Source organism: Bidens hawaiensis, unplaced genomic scaffold, assembly GCF_021521415.1.
Source record: "Bidens hawaiensis isolate Kalapana, Puna unplaced genomic scaffold, B.hawaiensis_p1.1 tig00025786_1, whole genome shotgun sequence".
Classification (NCBI taxonomy): Eukaryota; Viridiplantae; Streptophyta; class Magnoliopsida; order Asterales; family Asteraceae; genus Bidens; species Bidens hawaiensis.
In genome coordinates this window covers 30,100-46,274 of record NW_027494131.1, presented here as the reverse complement: position 1 = coordinate 46,274, position 16,175 = coordinate 30,100, and the positions used below count along the sequence as shown (strand labels likewise).

General features: G+C 37.1%; 1 protein-coding gene and 1 long non-coding RNA gene across 2 annotated transcripts; both read left to right on the top strand.

Moving 5' to 3' along the window:
- Window positions 1-3,558: 3,558 nt before the first annotated feature.
- LOC143572272 (uncharacterized) lies at window positions 3,559-4,281 on the top strand. The gene is made up of 3 exons (XR_013142232.1): window positions 3,559-3,740; window positions 3,858-3,945; window positions 4,043-4,281. It is a non-coding gene; the product is annotated as an uncharacterized LOC143572272 (long non-coding RNA).
- A 6,769-nt stretch (window positions 4,282-11,050) lies between these two features.
- On the top strand, window positions 11,051-15,802 carry LOC143572271 (GDSL esterase/lipase At1g54790-like). The gene is made up of 5 exons (XM_077057474.1): window positions 11,051-11,611; window positions 11,680-11,880; window positions 12,065-12,231; window positions 12,319-12,589; window positions 15,534-15,802. Exons 1-5 carry the CDS (start codon window positions 11,314-11,316, stop codon window positions 15,800-15,802), a joined length of 1,206 nt encoding a protein of 401 aa, XP_076913589.1. The 5' UTR covers window positions 11,051-11,313.
- The last annotated feature ends 373 nt before the right edge of the window (window positions 15,803-16,175 follow it).

Sequence of the window (16,175 nt, the reverse complement as noted above, 5' to 3'; positions counted from 1 at the left end):
AATTCTAGCATCCCTCGGTCGTCCGGTTTTTGCTAGCTCACGTTCCAAATCATTGGTGATACACATAAATATGTTTTTAGACATCCGAAAGCGACACCTAAAAGTGTCCGGTTTCTTGTATCTCGGCGAGCCGTTGAAGTAATCCGCCATCAACCGGTCGTTGGCGCAAATACGGTCTCGTTCAATATATGTTCTTTTTGAAACTAGGGGTGGAGGAGGGCTAATAAAATTCATATAAGTTGTCGCGAGCACAATCACACTTGTAACCGTCTCTTCCTCTAGGTCGCCTTCAGCTTGTCATTTGGGCCCGAAAAATTGGTTATATATAGAAGTGGGAGAATCCATAGATTAGGCTTTATTAAGAATTTGGTGTGAGGAATATAAAGTGAATATAGATTTTATGAAAGAAATGTTTATAAATTTGGTGAGTTTTGATTGGTTATGAAGATGATTATATAGAAATTAATTTGTATTTTTTAAACGGTAATATGACCGTTAAACGATCATTTTTATGAAAGTGTGTGCCCATTAAGCGTTTTGCCAAAAATGGCCCACCAACAAAACCAACCCATAACGGCTAGGTGGGGGGGTTCCCTTGGCGTTTTTGCTGGATAACGTCGCAACTAGTCTCCATTACGGATGGTTTAATAAATGGGGCGCGTTACTCAAGGCCCCACCGACTAGTGTGAGCGAATAGTTGAGTATCCTGGGTTAGGGATGAGCTCTATACTGGTATCGAACCCTTACCGATCTCGAAAATTGCGATTCTGATTTTTCAAAAAACCCGGTACCAATGCCTAAAATATTTGGTTCGGCATGGTTTCGTATGCATAAATTCGGTATATACCAATTCCGGTGCTGATCCCGAAAATCACGATCTCAGTTTTCTCAAAAACGAGTACTGGTAACAGTACCAAAATACTCGTTTCGGTATCGGTACATGGTACCATTTGCTCATCCCTACCCAGGGTACACCATCGTAGTTTGGCCGTGTAGTCTAGCAAGTAGATGGGAGCGAGCATGTGCACTCGGGCGAACTTATTGAAACAAATTTGAGATGATTTTAGTTGACTTGAAGTGACATTATCTTATTCCTTAATTGTTGAGTGGGTACTTTGGTACACCACCCCCTCTTAAATTGAATAGTATTGGATTGTTTTGAAGTGGCACTATCCTATGAGTTGGTTGAGTGGGCAAACCACCCCCTCACACTAATAGGTAAACCCCCATGCCTCATTTACAAGTAGGCTCCTTGTGTAAGCAAGGTCTTAAAAACTAAATCGGTTAAACTGGAAGGTTGTCTCTTTAGATGCGCTATCGTTTTGTGTCAAAAACCGTTATTCATCAACAACGTGTTGACGCATTTTCATAATTGTTTTCAGGTGATCAATAGAATTATACAAAGATGGACGAAGATGGACGAAGATGGATAGATAGTTATTAGATGCTATTTGATGGCCCGCTTCATTTTATAAACTTATATGATAAAATATATGTTTTTGAAACAAAATGTTTTATAAACCTTTAAGGGTATTTATATCCATATATATGTAAAGTAATATTTGGTAAATCAAAATTTTGTGCATACCATATTATAAAATCAAATAAATAAATAAAATAAAAATCATAAAAAGTTAAATTAAATATATAATTATAAGTATATATTAAAAGACAACTATTCTCACAGTTTTTGTGCTTTGAATGTTGCTATACTTTAGACTGCTTTTATAGTGCTAATTGCTTTAATATATGTATCTTATGCTTTGATTTCCTGGTAATCCATCAGATGCCCATCCCTTCCTTTTTCTGAATTGATACACCCATATCTTCTCTCTCTCTCTCTCTCTTCTCCTGCTACCATACAAACACCACCGTGTTCAAGAGGCCATCTTCTGTTGCCGGTTTCTATCTGGAATTTCTAGGTGGCGACGGTGGTCCGATGATCTTTTAGTGGGGGAGACAGGCAGAAGGATGTGGTGGCGGTGGTTCGGTCACTGGCCGTCTATGGCGGTGCAGATCTAGAGTGGTGGTTAGTGTTTGCCACATAAAACCCAAGATTTTCCCTAACGTTGGTTGAGGATGGGGGTTTGGGACCTATTCTGTTTGTGACTTTGGTTATGGTCATTACATTGAATGGTGTTTCTATTTCACCTTCAAGGTATGGTTGGTTATTGTAATCTGTGATGTATTGTTGTTGATGATTGTTGCTATGTTGAGTTTGCCAACATGTGATTTTGGACCTGGGGTTGTTTGATGTTGTTACTGTCATTTGTTGGTGTTTGACTTATACCTAATGGTTGTTGTTGCCTTCAACTTTGTTGCTGTTGTTTAGATTGGTAGACGGGGTTGTTTACGGGAACCCTGTTCGGTTCAGATGGTACAATTAACAAACCAAAAGGTGCAAACTACATTGCAGAAAATATTTGAAAAAGATAAGTTTTGTTTGTGATGCGATGATTTCTACCTGAGCACTGAGTCTATTATATTATTAAACAAAGTCGGTTGTTGTTTTCTAAACAATAGTGGCAATGATGTTGTCTTAGCCCAGTGTTGGAATCCTCTTTCGAGTTTATGTCTAATTTCATCTTCATTTTGCTGGAGGTTGTGATGATATGGATCTTATGAGCTTTGTTTGTTTTTATTATATAAAAGCTTGGTTGAACTTTGGTGGTTATAATAACTGGTCTGTTTATGTTGTTTGCACATTGTGTTTTGCTATGATGACGCTCAATTATTTGGAATGGCAACATATGTTGCAACCGTAACGCAGATCTGAGCCTTTGTTTTATACCGTTGATTTATTTTAATTCACTTTTGATATGATGATGGTTTGAAACTGAACTTTATTCCTTCGCATAGAACTTATATTTTGCCATTTTTTATGATGGTTTCTGTTTAACAATCATCCGCCACCGGTGTATTGTGGCGACGGAAATCTCTTCGATTTAGATTGTCGCGACTCTGCTTCATATGTTGTCGGGTTCCATTTTGGAAACCCTAGGCGACTGCGATGCCATAACTGTTGCTGGGTTCCATGGAACCCTAGGCGACGGCGATGTCGGAGCCGACGTTCCCAATCGGATTTATTCCGCATTCTTTGAGCTAACCGAGTACCTCTGCAATTGGTGATAGTGATAGAGATGGGGGTTAATTTTTTAGTAAAAAGCCAACATAAATTCATGCCTATGTGGTTTTTTGTTGATCTTTGACACTATTAACTTATTACTTTTGACTTTTGGGATATTCTGTGCAATTGATGAGCCTTTGGAAAGAACATTTAACGTAGGTTATTTTTACAGTGCTTTTCTTGATGAATTGTAGCATGGTTTGGGTTTTTCTTTTTAATTGTTGCTTGCTTGATTTGTGTTTACTTCGTGTTAGTTAGTTAGTTAGCTAGCTAGCAGTTGCTTATGGCTACGTGTGCGTCTTTCGTTTGCTTTGTTGTTTGTTGCTGGTCCTTGCTACCAATTTTTTTAAATGTGTTTCAACACTTATATTTGGATTAATAATATAATAAAATAAAAACATCAGCCTGCTATATTTGACTTAAGATGCTCGGTTTGTGTCATAAATTTCTAGATCAATAAAAAACATTTGGATGAAGCATATATTAGTCAACAAATATTGATTCTGTTTTCTTTCATTATAAATTTGCAACCATGAATATGATCTGAGCCTAAAGTTGGATTGTTGATGGCTCGGTGATTATATGTCGATTGGTTCGTTTTATAGCCTTATAGGTGTATTATGGCATATGTTATCGATCTACTAATTTGATATAGACCAAACTTGAGCTGAAAACATTTTGGTTTGGCCACACATGAAATTTGAAGTTCGATTTGTATGGTTTTTGTAAGGTTTTGCAGCAACTGGGGGAATAGCCAATGAAGCGTGCAAGGTACTGTGCTTTGACTCGGAGCTTCAACTTGAGTCTCCCATGATCAGGTGCGCGTTGTTCAGTTTGTTGATCATTTGATTTTAAACTGATCTTTGCAGTCTATTAAAGAAGAGCATCATATTCATCATTAGTTTAACTTTACAGGGACTGCATAAGCACCTGTTTATGTGATGCTTGGAGCAAGTGATCCTTACCTAAAGATTACTTATCAGATGATGAAAGGCCACCTGGACTGCAACCAGGACGTATTGCCATTTGGTTTTACAACAGAAAATCTAGATGGAAAACTAAACAGTTGTAAAAAGACTATGATGCCCTCAAGAGATAGTTTAGAGTTGTAGATGACATTCCATCGATTTTTGAAGTCATGAACTTCATGCTGAGGTAATATTATCTATTTCATCCATCAATTATTAGCTGATAGTCTTTACTTATTAAAGAAAATATAGTTAATTAGCAAACCTAATGAAAGTTAGACAAAAGTTTGTGGTAATTAGCAAGTTGTCATGATCTCTTCTTCTCTATTTGAGTAAGTTTAAAAGATGCGTTCATCCTTGCTAATTATAATTAAGACTAAAATAAATGTGTGTAGAAAGATCATTTGGCGGGGCCATTGGGTCAAAAGTTTTTTATTATTATGAGCATATTGTTGGGTGTTAATACATAAAAGATTTATGCTTATTTGTTTTTAGCTTGATTAACGTTTCATATATAGCGAAGTCAGAGTTGATTTACAGTGGATAAAATTTTTGAAGAGCATCTCGCATGAAAACCATTTTAGAAAGAGTTTCGTTAGTATCATTTGTGTAGATCCATTTTGATGTTAATAAACTGATAATAGTACATGCATGCTCTTTGCACCAATCACTTTAGTGTTGTAGAGTACTTAAAGAATACTCAGCTTGGTCAATCTGTCTAATGCTTGAATAATTTTGTTGACTTAAGGGTTTACTTTACGACTTTTAGCTGCAAAAAGTTGGGCATTGCAGGTGGGAACACTGATCCACGGGTTCTACCACAAAAATAGTTGCACGGCCAACTCAAGCCTTTTGAATTAGTAATGCAATCTAACACAAATCAGTTGTCGTCACCAAGGCCACAAACATGGCCAACAATCAGACGATTGCATTACAAAACGAGATCGAAACATTCATATCAATGCCTCCCGCAACATCCGATCCTAAAAAAACTTACCTTAAAAGAGTCAACTACTGACTACAGCAGGTAAGTACCATAACTTCCTTCGAATATCAATTTCAATTACTTATAGTTCAACTTAATAACCTATCTATTCAAACAGTGGCAGATGACAATGGCAAGGGAACCAAATGACCAAGACTTACTACTGAAAAGGAAAACAATCTCTTTTGGTGATTAAATGAAGGCAAACTCTTTTGGTGGATTTTTGTAAATGACTAACTTGGACTTGACATAATGTGGCTATATGATGCTGTCGACCAGCCAAGCAAACCACAACCTTTTGTAATTGACTATAGATGGCTAATCAATTCTTTTGTAAGAGTCTGTAAAACTAGGATTTCATGATACTTAGGCTATATCATATATTGTTATATAAAGCATATTAATTATATTCTTACTTATACTTCTTTGGTGGAATTGGTTCAAAGTGAATATTTTTTGCGCGTTTTATACTATTGTACAAGCCGTTAAAACTGGGTGTTACACATCTTAACCCCTGTGGCGGGTATGAATACTAGTTCTCTTTTGAAATAGTCTGTCAACATGTATGCATATGATAGTTGAACATATATACACGCAGGGGGGATGTTCATAATATGGCTTTGACGGATTTAGGTCAAACAGTAAGCACCCGTTAGTACTAAATTTGGTCACTGAAAAATGAAACCAAACAATTGAAAAATAAAACCAAACCGTTACTAATAGTTTGGTTTCATGATTTAAGCTTATTGAGCGGATGTATATTTGCATGTTGACCCGCATTTACAAGTACCCGTTTCTTAAAATACGAAAACAATTAGTGTTAAATGTATTGCTAGTTGTTTTAATTAGGGTTTTAGCCCATGTAGTTTGCTAAAGCCCATGGGCCCTTTATGGGTTGTAGTTAGGGTTTTACTTGTGTATATATAGGTGGTTCCCCCTTTGTATTATTCATACATTTAAGTAATAAACATTACTTCACTACAACCATCTTATTCTTTACATGGTATCAGAGTTACGGCTCTCGATCCAAACCCTAGCCGCCATCTGATCCGAACCATAGTCTGACTAGCCCGCTACCAGATCTGAAACGAGCTTTAACCTCGTTATACCTACTGTTTTGTCACGAAATCTTTTTTCGAGACACCTCCTACCATCACCGCCGCCACCATCGTAACCAGCAACCTCCGAAACATCATCCGTCAAAAAATCGCCGCCAGCCGCCGCCTGACGCGCCGCCCAGTCGCCGTCACTGTCTCCCACGCGCCAGCGCGTGTGGGCGCGTGACTGGGTTTCCGGTCACCGGATTTTTTCCAGATATGTTGTTTTTTACTTCCGAAGCTTCATGTGTTGTTAGTTTTCTGATATAACAACATTTTCTTTTTTCCATCTGTCTCGGTTATTGTGTTCGAGTTCGTTCAAGCACCTAAGCCACCAGATCTGAAACAAACCCCAGCACCGGTTTCCGAATTTGTTTCAAACCCGTCCAGCCAGCCACTGTCGGAGTACTGTCACTGTTCACGCCGGATTTACTGTTCACGACGAGTTACTGTTCACTGCCGGAATCTACCATGAGAAACGAAAAACACACGTATACATTTACTAAGGAGGAGTATGATCTGATTCAACGGTTTCTTGCCTCCCAGTTGAATCATCCTCAAACCAACTCAGCACATCCGGGTAAGTTTTCTAGCCTCGACTCATCGTGGGTAATCGATTCTGGAGCCACACATCACATGACTGGGAATCGGGGTATTTTTTCTAGTCTTCAAAATGTTTCCCATGCACCGGTACGTCTTTCCGATGGATCTTCATGTCCCGTTCTCGGCATAGGATCCATCAGCAACTCGGAAAACCTAAAACTGTCTTCTATCCTATTTGTTCCTAAATTTCCTACCAGTCTTTGTTCAGTGAGTCAGATTACCAAACAAAACAACTGTTCTGTGACCTTTTACCCAACTCACTGCATTTTTCATGAACTAGGAACAAACCGGGTAATTGGTACTGGTTTTGAATCAGGAGGTCTCTATCCTATATACCCGTTTTCGCATCTTGTAGCAAACTTATGTGATTCCGCTGTCAGGGAGGCTCACTGTCGGTTAGGTCATCCCTCTACAGCGGTTCTAAGGCAAATGCGACCAGATTTACCACTTTCCTCTTTTAATTTTCATTGTGAGTCGTGTCAACTTGGTAAACATACCAGGCGTCCCTATCCCCCTAGGGTGCCTAATCGAGTCAGTTCTTGTTTTGAACTGTTGCATTCTGACGTATGGGGTCCTTGCCTTATCAAATCTACGTTGGGTTTTGAATATTTTATTACCTTTATTGATGACTATTCTCGAACTACTTGGGTTTATTTGATGAAATCTCGTAGTGAGGTATTTTCCATATTTCGAGAATTTAATGCTTATGTTCAAAACCAATTTAACACCACCATTAAAACTTTACGATCTGATAATGCTAAAGAATACTTTTCCACCGACTTTTCTTCATACTTAAAAACCAACGGCATTATTCATGAGTCATCGTGTGCGTATACATCTCAACAAAATGGTTTGTCCGAACGCAAAAATCGTCACATATTAGATGTTGCTCGCACAATCATGATCCAGTCACGTGTTCCTCATCGTTTTTGGGGAGATGCTGTTCTCACTGCCACATATCTGATTAACCGCATGCCCACACCCGTTCTTCATGGTAAAACACCGTTTTCTGTACTATTTCCCAACGATGATCCATTTCCTCTCGCACCTAAAGTTTTTGGTTGTGTCGCCTATGTTCATGACCATCGTCCGAAAACCATCAAACTTGATCCCCGAGCCATTCGTTGTGTCTTCCTTGGTTACTCACGGGTTCAAAAAGGGTATCGGTGCTATAGCCCATCACTTCACCGATACTTTACTAGTGCTGATGTCACCTTTCATGAGTATCCTTACTTTCCCGAGTGTTCCGCTCCTGTTTCTGACCCGTTTCCTGAACTCGATATACCCACATCTCTCTTCCTCCCCACCATTCCTGTGTCGATTCCCTCTACAGATCCTATATCTGTTGATTCTGACCCACCGACTGAACCTCCGCCACTACTTTTCACATATGCTAGGCGAGGTAAGGGTCAAATATCATAGACACTTGATTCACATCCAGACCGCAACCCTGAGATCTCCTCAGATCTTCCGTCTTCATCCGAACAATCTACACCTCTCACTGATACATCCTTACCCGATCCAGACACTACCCCTGATACACCCGTTTATGATCCTCCTGGTGCACCACTACCCGATATACATATTTCTTTTCGCAAAGAACCCCGGAAATGCACTCGTTACCCGATTCAGGACTATGTTGCCTACACCCACCTATCTTCTGAATCTCATGCGTACACTACTACCCTTGATTCCTACCTGATTCCCAAAAATGTGACGAGCGCTCTCGCTCACCCAGGATGGCGACAGGCTATGGAAGATGAAATTGGGGCTCTAAAGTCCAATCATACATGGGATCTTGAAACACTTTCTAAAGGGAAGCGTATTGTTGGTTGTCGTTGGGTGTTTACAGTTAAACTACACCCGGACGGCTCCTTACACCGCTTAAAGGCTCGGTTGGTCGCAATAGGGTATTCTCAGGCATATGGCATTGATTATGATGAGACCTTCTCGCCAGTTGCTAAGATGCCATCTGTCCGTATTTGTATCGCTCTTGCTGCCATTAATCATTGGCCGCTCCACCAGCTTGATGTCAAGAACGCCTTTCTTAATGGTGTTCTTGAGGAGGAGGTATATATGGAGCAACCACCAGGGTTCGTTGTTGAGGAGGAGGCCTCAAAAGTTTGCAGACTACGTCGTTCTCTATATGGTCTTAAACAGTCTCCCAGGGCATGGTTTGGTCGATTCTCTAGTGTTATGGGACAGTTTGGGATGACTCGGAGTGCCTACGATCACTCTGTCTTCTTTAGACACCAGAAAGGAAAGAGGATTATCGTAGTTGTTTATGTGGATGACATTATAATCACAGGTGATAACGAGGTCGGGATCACCGAACTCAAGCAGTTTCTTCAGTCTCAGTTTCAAGTCAGCGACTTAGGTCGATTGAGGTATTTTCTTGGCATAGAAGTATCTCTCTCTCCACAAGGAATACTTCTCTCTCAACGAAAGTATGTCCTTGATATGTTGACCGAATGTGGCTTACTAGGTTGTAAACATGTTGATACCCCAATGCTTCCTACAAAGAAACTCCTCCCAAAGGAAGGAGATCCAATGAAAGATCCTGAGCGATACAGACGATTGGTTGGTAAACTTAATTATTTAACCGTCACACGACCGGATATCTCCTTTACTGTCAGTGTTCTGAGCCAATTTATGGCTGCACCATACACCGGTCACTGAGATGCTACCCTTCGTGTCTTAAGATATCTTAAGACCTCACTTGGTTTTGGTATATTATACTCTGATCAGGGTCATTGTCGTGTGGGTGCCTTCAAGGAAGAAGGAGATGGTCGGATATCAGGGTTCTCAGATGCAGATTGGGTAGGTTGTCCGATTTCTCGACGATCTACCACCGGATATTGTGTGTTTGTTGGAGGAAATCTTGTATCATGGAAGAGTAAGAAGCAACACACGGTTTCCCGGTCGAGTGCCGAATCGGAGTATAGAGCCATGGCAGATGTAACATAAGAGATGACATGGATACGTCGTCTTCTCATAGAACTCGGGGTTGTTTCTAATGACTTGATGAGGTTATACTGTGATAATCAATCAGCCATTCACATAGCCAAGAATCAAGTATTTCATGAAAGGACAAAACATATTGAGGTCGACTGCCACCTTATCAGAGATCGAGTAGTAGGCACACAAACTGATCCTCCATCCATTCAACCGGTTCATGTGAAGACAAACTTTCAACTTGCAGACATTCTAACTAAACCGCTCCGGAAAGCTCAGATAGATTTCATTTGTAACAAGTTGGGCATGATTAACATCTATGCTCCAACTTGAGGAGGAGTGTTAAATGTATTGCTAGTTGTTTTACTTAGGTTTTAGCCCATGTAGTTTGCTAAAGCCCATGGGCCCTTTATGGGTTGTAGTTACGGTTTTACTTGTGTATATATAGGTGGTTCCCCCTTTGTATTATTCACACCTTTAAGTAATAAACATTACTTCACTACAACCATCTTATTCTTTACAATTAGCAAGTTGGATTACTTTTAGTGAAATTGACAATCAATAGACCAAAATTACATAAAATAAGCAGGCAACAAAATATATATTTTCCAACTTTATGTGAAAGTTTACCTTCATAATTGAGTAAACAAATTAAAACACTCGTTTTTTTGAACAAAGTTTACCTTTGTAAACATCTAAGAATTAAAAAAAAAACATAGAAAGTTCTCGTTTTTGGCTTAAAATTACAAATAATTGAGCAAGCTATTTTTTTTAACTAAACCAAAGACAAAATATGAATAATCAAATATATGTTATATTAATTTTTTAACAAGAAATTTTTTTGTTCAAATCATACTCTCCCTTTCGAAAAATACAGTTTGAAATTTATGTAACCGTCAATCAAACCGTTCATTACAGTCTAAATTTTTGAAATCAACCGAAAGTTGAATAAAAAATCAATCATAAAGATAAACCAAAGATCGATTGATTTAAATGATTTCACGATTTTAAACCAAACCATAAACACTATACACACATGGAAGAGAATAAGACATTGATGAAAGAAAGAAATGATAATGTAGGGGCCTAGGGGGTGTTTGGGGTTCTTTATTTTACCTCCTTATAACTTATTTAAGACATAATGTATAAGTTACAAAGTTGTAACTTATACCTTATACACTCACAAAACCTAACTTTTACAAACACCTTATAACTAAGTTATAAGAAACTAAAATAAGGAATTCCAAACACCACTGTAAATGATGTTAATTTTGGAAAATTCAATAATAATAATTCAAAAAATATTTTTTTAATAATAGAGAAGTACAAAGCTATTTGACCAATAAAAACAGAAATTAGATTATAATCAATTGAAGGATACATCATACAAGTCATTTGAAGCTTAACAACCAATGGCATGACATGGACACACTCTACCAAAAAGTCCCAGATTAGTTGACAACATAACAGAACTACCCTTGACTACTTAACTAACGAGGGCAGTTTAGTACTTTCACACAAGTAGTGACCTCAAAGCAAACGTCGCTTACAAACAACAGCATCCCAGCACTCCTTCAAATGCCTCTTGCCATATACAGAAACAATGCCTGTCTGTTAGTTGCTGCCATCAATCACCCTACCCCAGATATGAAACACCATCTTATTCTTCTGTTCATCATAATTATATGCATACCATATGTAACCAATGCCATTGAATTCAATTATCCAGCTGTTTTCAACTTTGGTGACTCCAATTCCGACACTGGCGACTTGGTCGCGGGTGTCGGTGACCATCTCGACCCTCCCAACGGTCAGACTTATTTCAAGGGACCGTCTGGGAGGTTTTGTGATGGTCGCCTTATTATAGATTTCTTAAGTAAGTATTTTCTTTTAGTGTTTTTTTTTTATTATTAAATACTCGTATATGAACGGTGCCCTTTGAAGTGGACGCGATGGACTTGCCTTTCTTAAATGCGTACTTGGAAGCTCTTGGTCTCCCGAATTTCCGTAAAGGGTGCAATTTCGCGGCCGCAGGATCTACTGTAATGCCGCCAGGTCTAAATTTTGTAAGCCCGTTCTCGTTTGGCGTTCAAGTGGCTCAGTTTTTTCGATTCAAGTCACGTGTTCTTCAGTTGCAAGCTAAGTGTATGTCATAATATACCGGCATTGTTTAAATATACTTATGATGTTACTCTTTTATTAAAAGGACGGCAACATGTACCGAACAAAGGGCCCTGGTTTACATGGGTCCTTATTAATTTTTCCGTAACCCAGGGCCCTTTGATCAATGTAGTTGCGGTTTTATTGACTTACACAATATTTGTGGCAGCAAGAAGGTTCAACAAGTACTTGCCTGATGAGGATTACTTTAGCAAGGCGCTATACATGTTCGATATAGGCCAAAATGATCTTGCTGGTGCATTTTACTCAAAAACTTATGACCAAGTAGTCGCTTCGATTCCACTGGTTTTAGCCGAATTTGAAACCCGAATCAAGGTTGGATTTAGTTTTTTTTTTATAAATAGTAGACACATTTATCTAGATAATGAGTATGTTGTAACAAGATTCTTAAAAACTTTTCAGATGTTATATGATGATGGTGCTAGAAACTTTTGGATCCATAACGTGGGGCCGCTCGGGTGCCTGCCACAAAACATTGCAAAGTTTGGGACGGATCCCACAAAGCTTGATGCCCAAGGTTGTGTGTCTTTGCACAACCAAGCGGTTAATCTTTTCAACATACAACTACACGCGCTTGTTGCAAAGTTGCAGGCTCAGTTTTCTGACGCCAATGTAACCCATGTTGATGTCTTCGCAATAAAATCTAATCTCATCGCGAATTACTCAAAATACGGTTAGTAAATTTTACTTTAATTTTTTCAGTTTCACCTTCGCTCTATCATAACTTCGTGAAATTTAGTATATTGATGACGCAACCCTTAAACCAACCACTATTTTGAAACTTTAAGGCTACATCATGAAAACCATACTTAAGCAAGGGGCACTGAATATATTCATGTTTTGATTGTGCGCTTTTAAGTTAAAATTTAGATGAGAAGGCTTCTTACAATTCCAATACATACCAAATTAAAGGCATAATATGGCCACTATGCTATCGAAACAGATTTTTTTTAAGAAGTGGGGGCTTATTTCAAACATTTGATCACGAGGGTATTATTTTTAATCATAAGAGGGGTTTTTGGTGTTAGTATTGGCGAATAAGATAGTAATCAGAGAATAAAAACCTTTATGTCAGAGTAAAACTAAACTTGTCATTGCTAGTGACGAATAAGAGTTAATTGCCACTGCTAGCGGCGAATAAGAGTTATTGCCATTGCTAGTGGAGAATAAAAGTTATATTGTCATTGCTAGTGGTGAATACGGGGTAAATTTCCATTGCTAGTGGTGAATAAGTGGTTTACAATTCTGATCTCTCCTACACCCCTATGTGTTTTCATATTTCGCCAATACTAACCCCAATAACCCCTCTTGTAATTGAAAATAATACCTAACACCTCTTGTGATCAAATGCTTGAAATACGCAACATTTTTTAAAAAAATTATTCATTGAAAAATTGTTGTCAAAAACATAAGTGTGTTTCATTCGTTAAGAAACTGTATGTGTCTCGCGTATAATAGTTATGTATGTATGCATGTATGTATTTTCTCCTTGTAATCTATTTATTTATATATATTTTAGTTAGATATGAGTTTAGAGTCATGAAACTTCATCATCTTTTAAAATGGCCCGCCATCCACAAAGGCAAGCCATTTTTGTTAAAGATGGAACCCGATAATAAGTTGGATATTTGTCGGTATCCTTAAGTGATATCACGTCCATTCTTACACTACACGCATGTGTTGTTTGAATGTTTGGATGACTTCTTGCTACTAACGCTAGTTTTAAGGCTCACAATCGATTAGCGATTTATAATCTCGGACTAGGATTTCAATCTTGAAGAAGTTAATCACATAAGAATTAGTTCTTAGAAATAAAATATATTTATTTTTATTATCGTTATTATATGTAGTTTTGACTCATTGTTAAATTATTTGGAAGAAAGAAAAGTCACACCATGTGAGTTGAGAATTATGCAAAGCTAGAAAACAAATATTGGAAGTCACATGTGATTTGTGAAGATGTGAACAAAACAAATAAAAAAGGACAAACATGTGATAGGATTTAGATTTTCTAGATGATGAGACATGGTTGGAATGGATTTTTTTTTACTTATATTTAAATAAAGTAATGATACTTTTTAACTCTCATTCCCGTTTAAAAATAAAACAAACTTTATTTTTAAAGAAAAATAGTGAAAACATTTTTTTATTTTTTTATTAAATTTTAAGTTATAGGTTTTTTTAGCTAAAAATCCTTCTTATCATTTTCATTTTTATCTCTCTTTATAGATTAACTTGATCCTAATAATATATTATATTTTAGGGTTAATGTCAAACAAAGTAAATTAAGTTTTATTATTTTATTGTTAATTTGTAGTGGGTTAAATTATTAAAACTTTATAGTCGTATTTATAGTTATATAATAGTGATACTAAAAATGTTTCAATTAAGTCACTCAGTTTTATGTTTTGTTTAAAATAAAAATTAGAAGTTTTTATATATCTTTTTAGCATTTTTTTTATGTTTCAATTAAGAAAACTTTTTTTATAGCGATGCGGCAGGTGACATGGATTTTTTTATGTATTTTTTGTTTATAATAGAATTAACATGTTTTATTTTGTTTTTTTTACATAATTACGTATACTAGAAATCCCAACCCAACGTCTTCTTCTCCATTTCATTCTTGACACAAAAAATTTTCCGATGATGCTCGATTTGAAGGTTTAGTAACCTAACTTAGACAAAAAGTACACGAGTGACATAATTAGAATAATTTTGAAACTCACTAGTTCATGTGAGTAGTGTGATTGATCTTTACAACAAAAACGAAAGTATTTAGTATCGCTAGTTAAGATTAAATTGTTGGTGTCACTTATCATGGGCAAACAGGGGCAAATGGGCCATGTTTAGATGAATTGAATTCGTCTTTCATTTATTTATATCATGCTTTTTAGATTTTAGCCTTCCACCTCACGCACGCATTTCCAACTGCCGTGCTACTGGTGCTACCGGACAATGATGATGGTATTGGTTACAATCGAATGGTATAAATAAATAAATTATACAAGTAATAATAATAATGAAATAACTTATTTGAATTGGTCAGTTTTAAAAGGTTAACAAATCACAAGAAAATATTGAAATTTGATATCAAATTCACTTGGCAGAGGGCACGTCACGTGCCTCTTAGAAGCACCGAGGTTCCATGTTTAAACTTGGACAATTGAGTAACTTACGTAATTATTAGTAGCAAGTATAGTAGAATTATTATTTACCGTAAAAAAATCAGTAAAGCACAATTTGTTTAATTACTACACTGTCCCTCTAAACTAATATATATTTTACGTCTAAATTAAATGGCAATATTTCCATACTAGTATATTTTCTTGAGTGTAACATGCAATAACTCGAAAAAAAAAGTATATTTTCAGATTGAAGTGTTTTGACGAGTCACTTATTGGCGTACATCTCATTCAGAAAATTCATGAATATTTATGTTGTGAAAATTGTGCTCGAAGAGTGCCCAAAGATTTTCGTTTTTAGATTGCATATCTCCTAACTCGTAACAAAGTTTATTGGGGTTTCTCTTTGATAAAAATAGACCCTAATTACTTAAAATGATTTGTAACATTAGAATCACCAAAATAAAATATATGATCATATATTTGGATTTGCAGGTTTTGAGCAGCCAATCACAGCTTGTTGTGGGTACGGAGGCCCGCCCTTGAACTACAACAGTCAGTTGAGTTGTGGGCAAGTGAAAACCATAAATGGTAGTTCCATCACAACCACAGCATGCAATAACACAACTGAATGTGTGAACTGGGATGGAATACATTACACTGAGGCTGCAAATCAGCATGTTGCTTCTCAAATACTCACCGGCAAGTTCTCCGATCCACCCTTTGCTGACAAGATGCCGTTTCTTCTTAATCTTAAGTTCTAACGTCCAGGCCTATTAAAATACTATATGTAATCCATTCGTTCAGTTTTCTAGTGAACACTAGAGACGACATAAGATAATATCCAAACTTGAACCTGTTGGAAATCAGGGGTGAATCAGTTAAACAGAGAGACATAATAAAACAAGAACACCGAATTTCTTTTAACACACACTTGTTCATTACATCGATGCATCCCAAACGACGTGACGATATGTATATACTTATAACCGATGCATCTTATGTGCATACGCACTTGTGTAATAGAAACATCATTATTAATAAAATCAATTAATTTATTATTATTACACAAAATAAAACGATTCAAGAAGTTATAAACAAATAAACTGAGACTTCTGCCACATGAGTTTGGTTGAA

What these genes read in the sequence shown, in the direction of transcription:
- LOC143572271 (XM_077057474.1), top strand. Translation starts at nt 11,314, where the DNA reads ATGCCTCTTGCCATATACAGAAACAATGCCTGTCTGTTAGTTGCTGCC. An exon ending in CCTTATTATAGATTTCTTAA is followed by an intron (nt 11,612 to 11,679) that starts GTAAGTATTTTC and finishes TGCCCTTTGAAG; the next exon opens with TGGACGCGATGGACTTGCCT. An exon ending in AATTTGAAACCCGAATCAAG is followed by an intron (nt 12,232 to 12,318) that starts GTTGGATTTAGT and finishes AAAACTTTTCAG; the next exon opens with ATGTTATATGATGATGGTGC.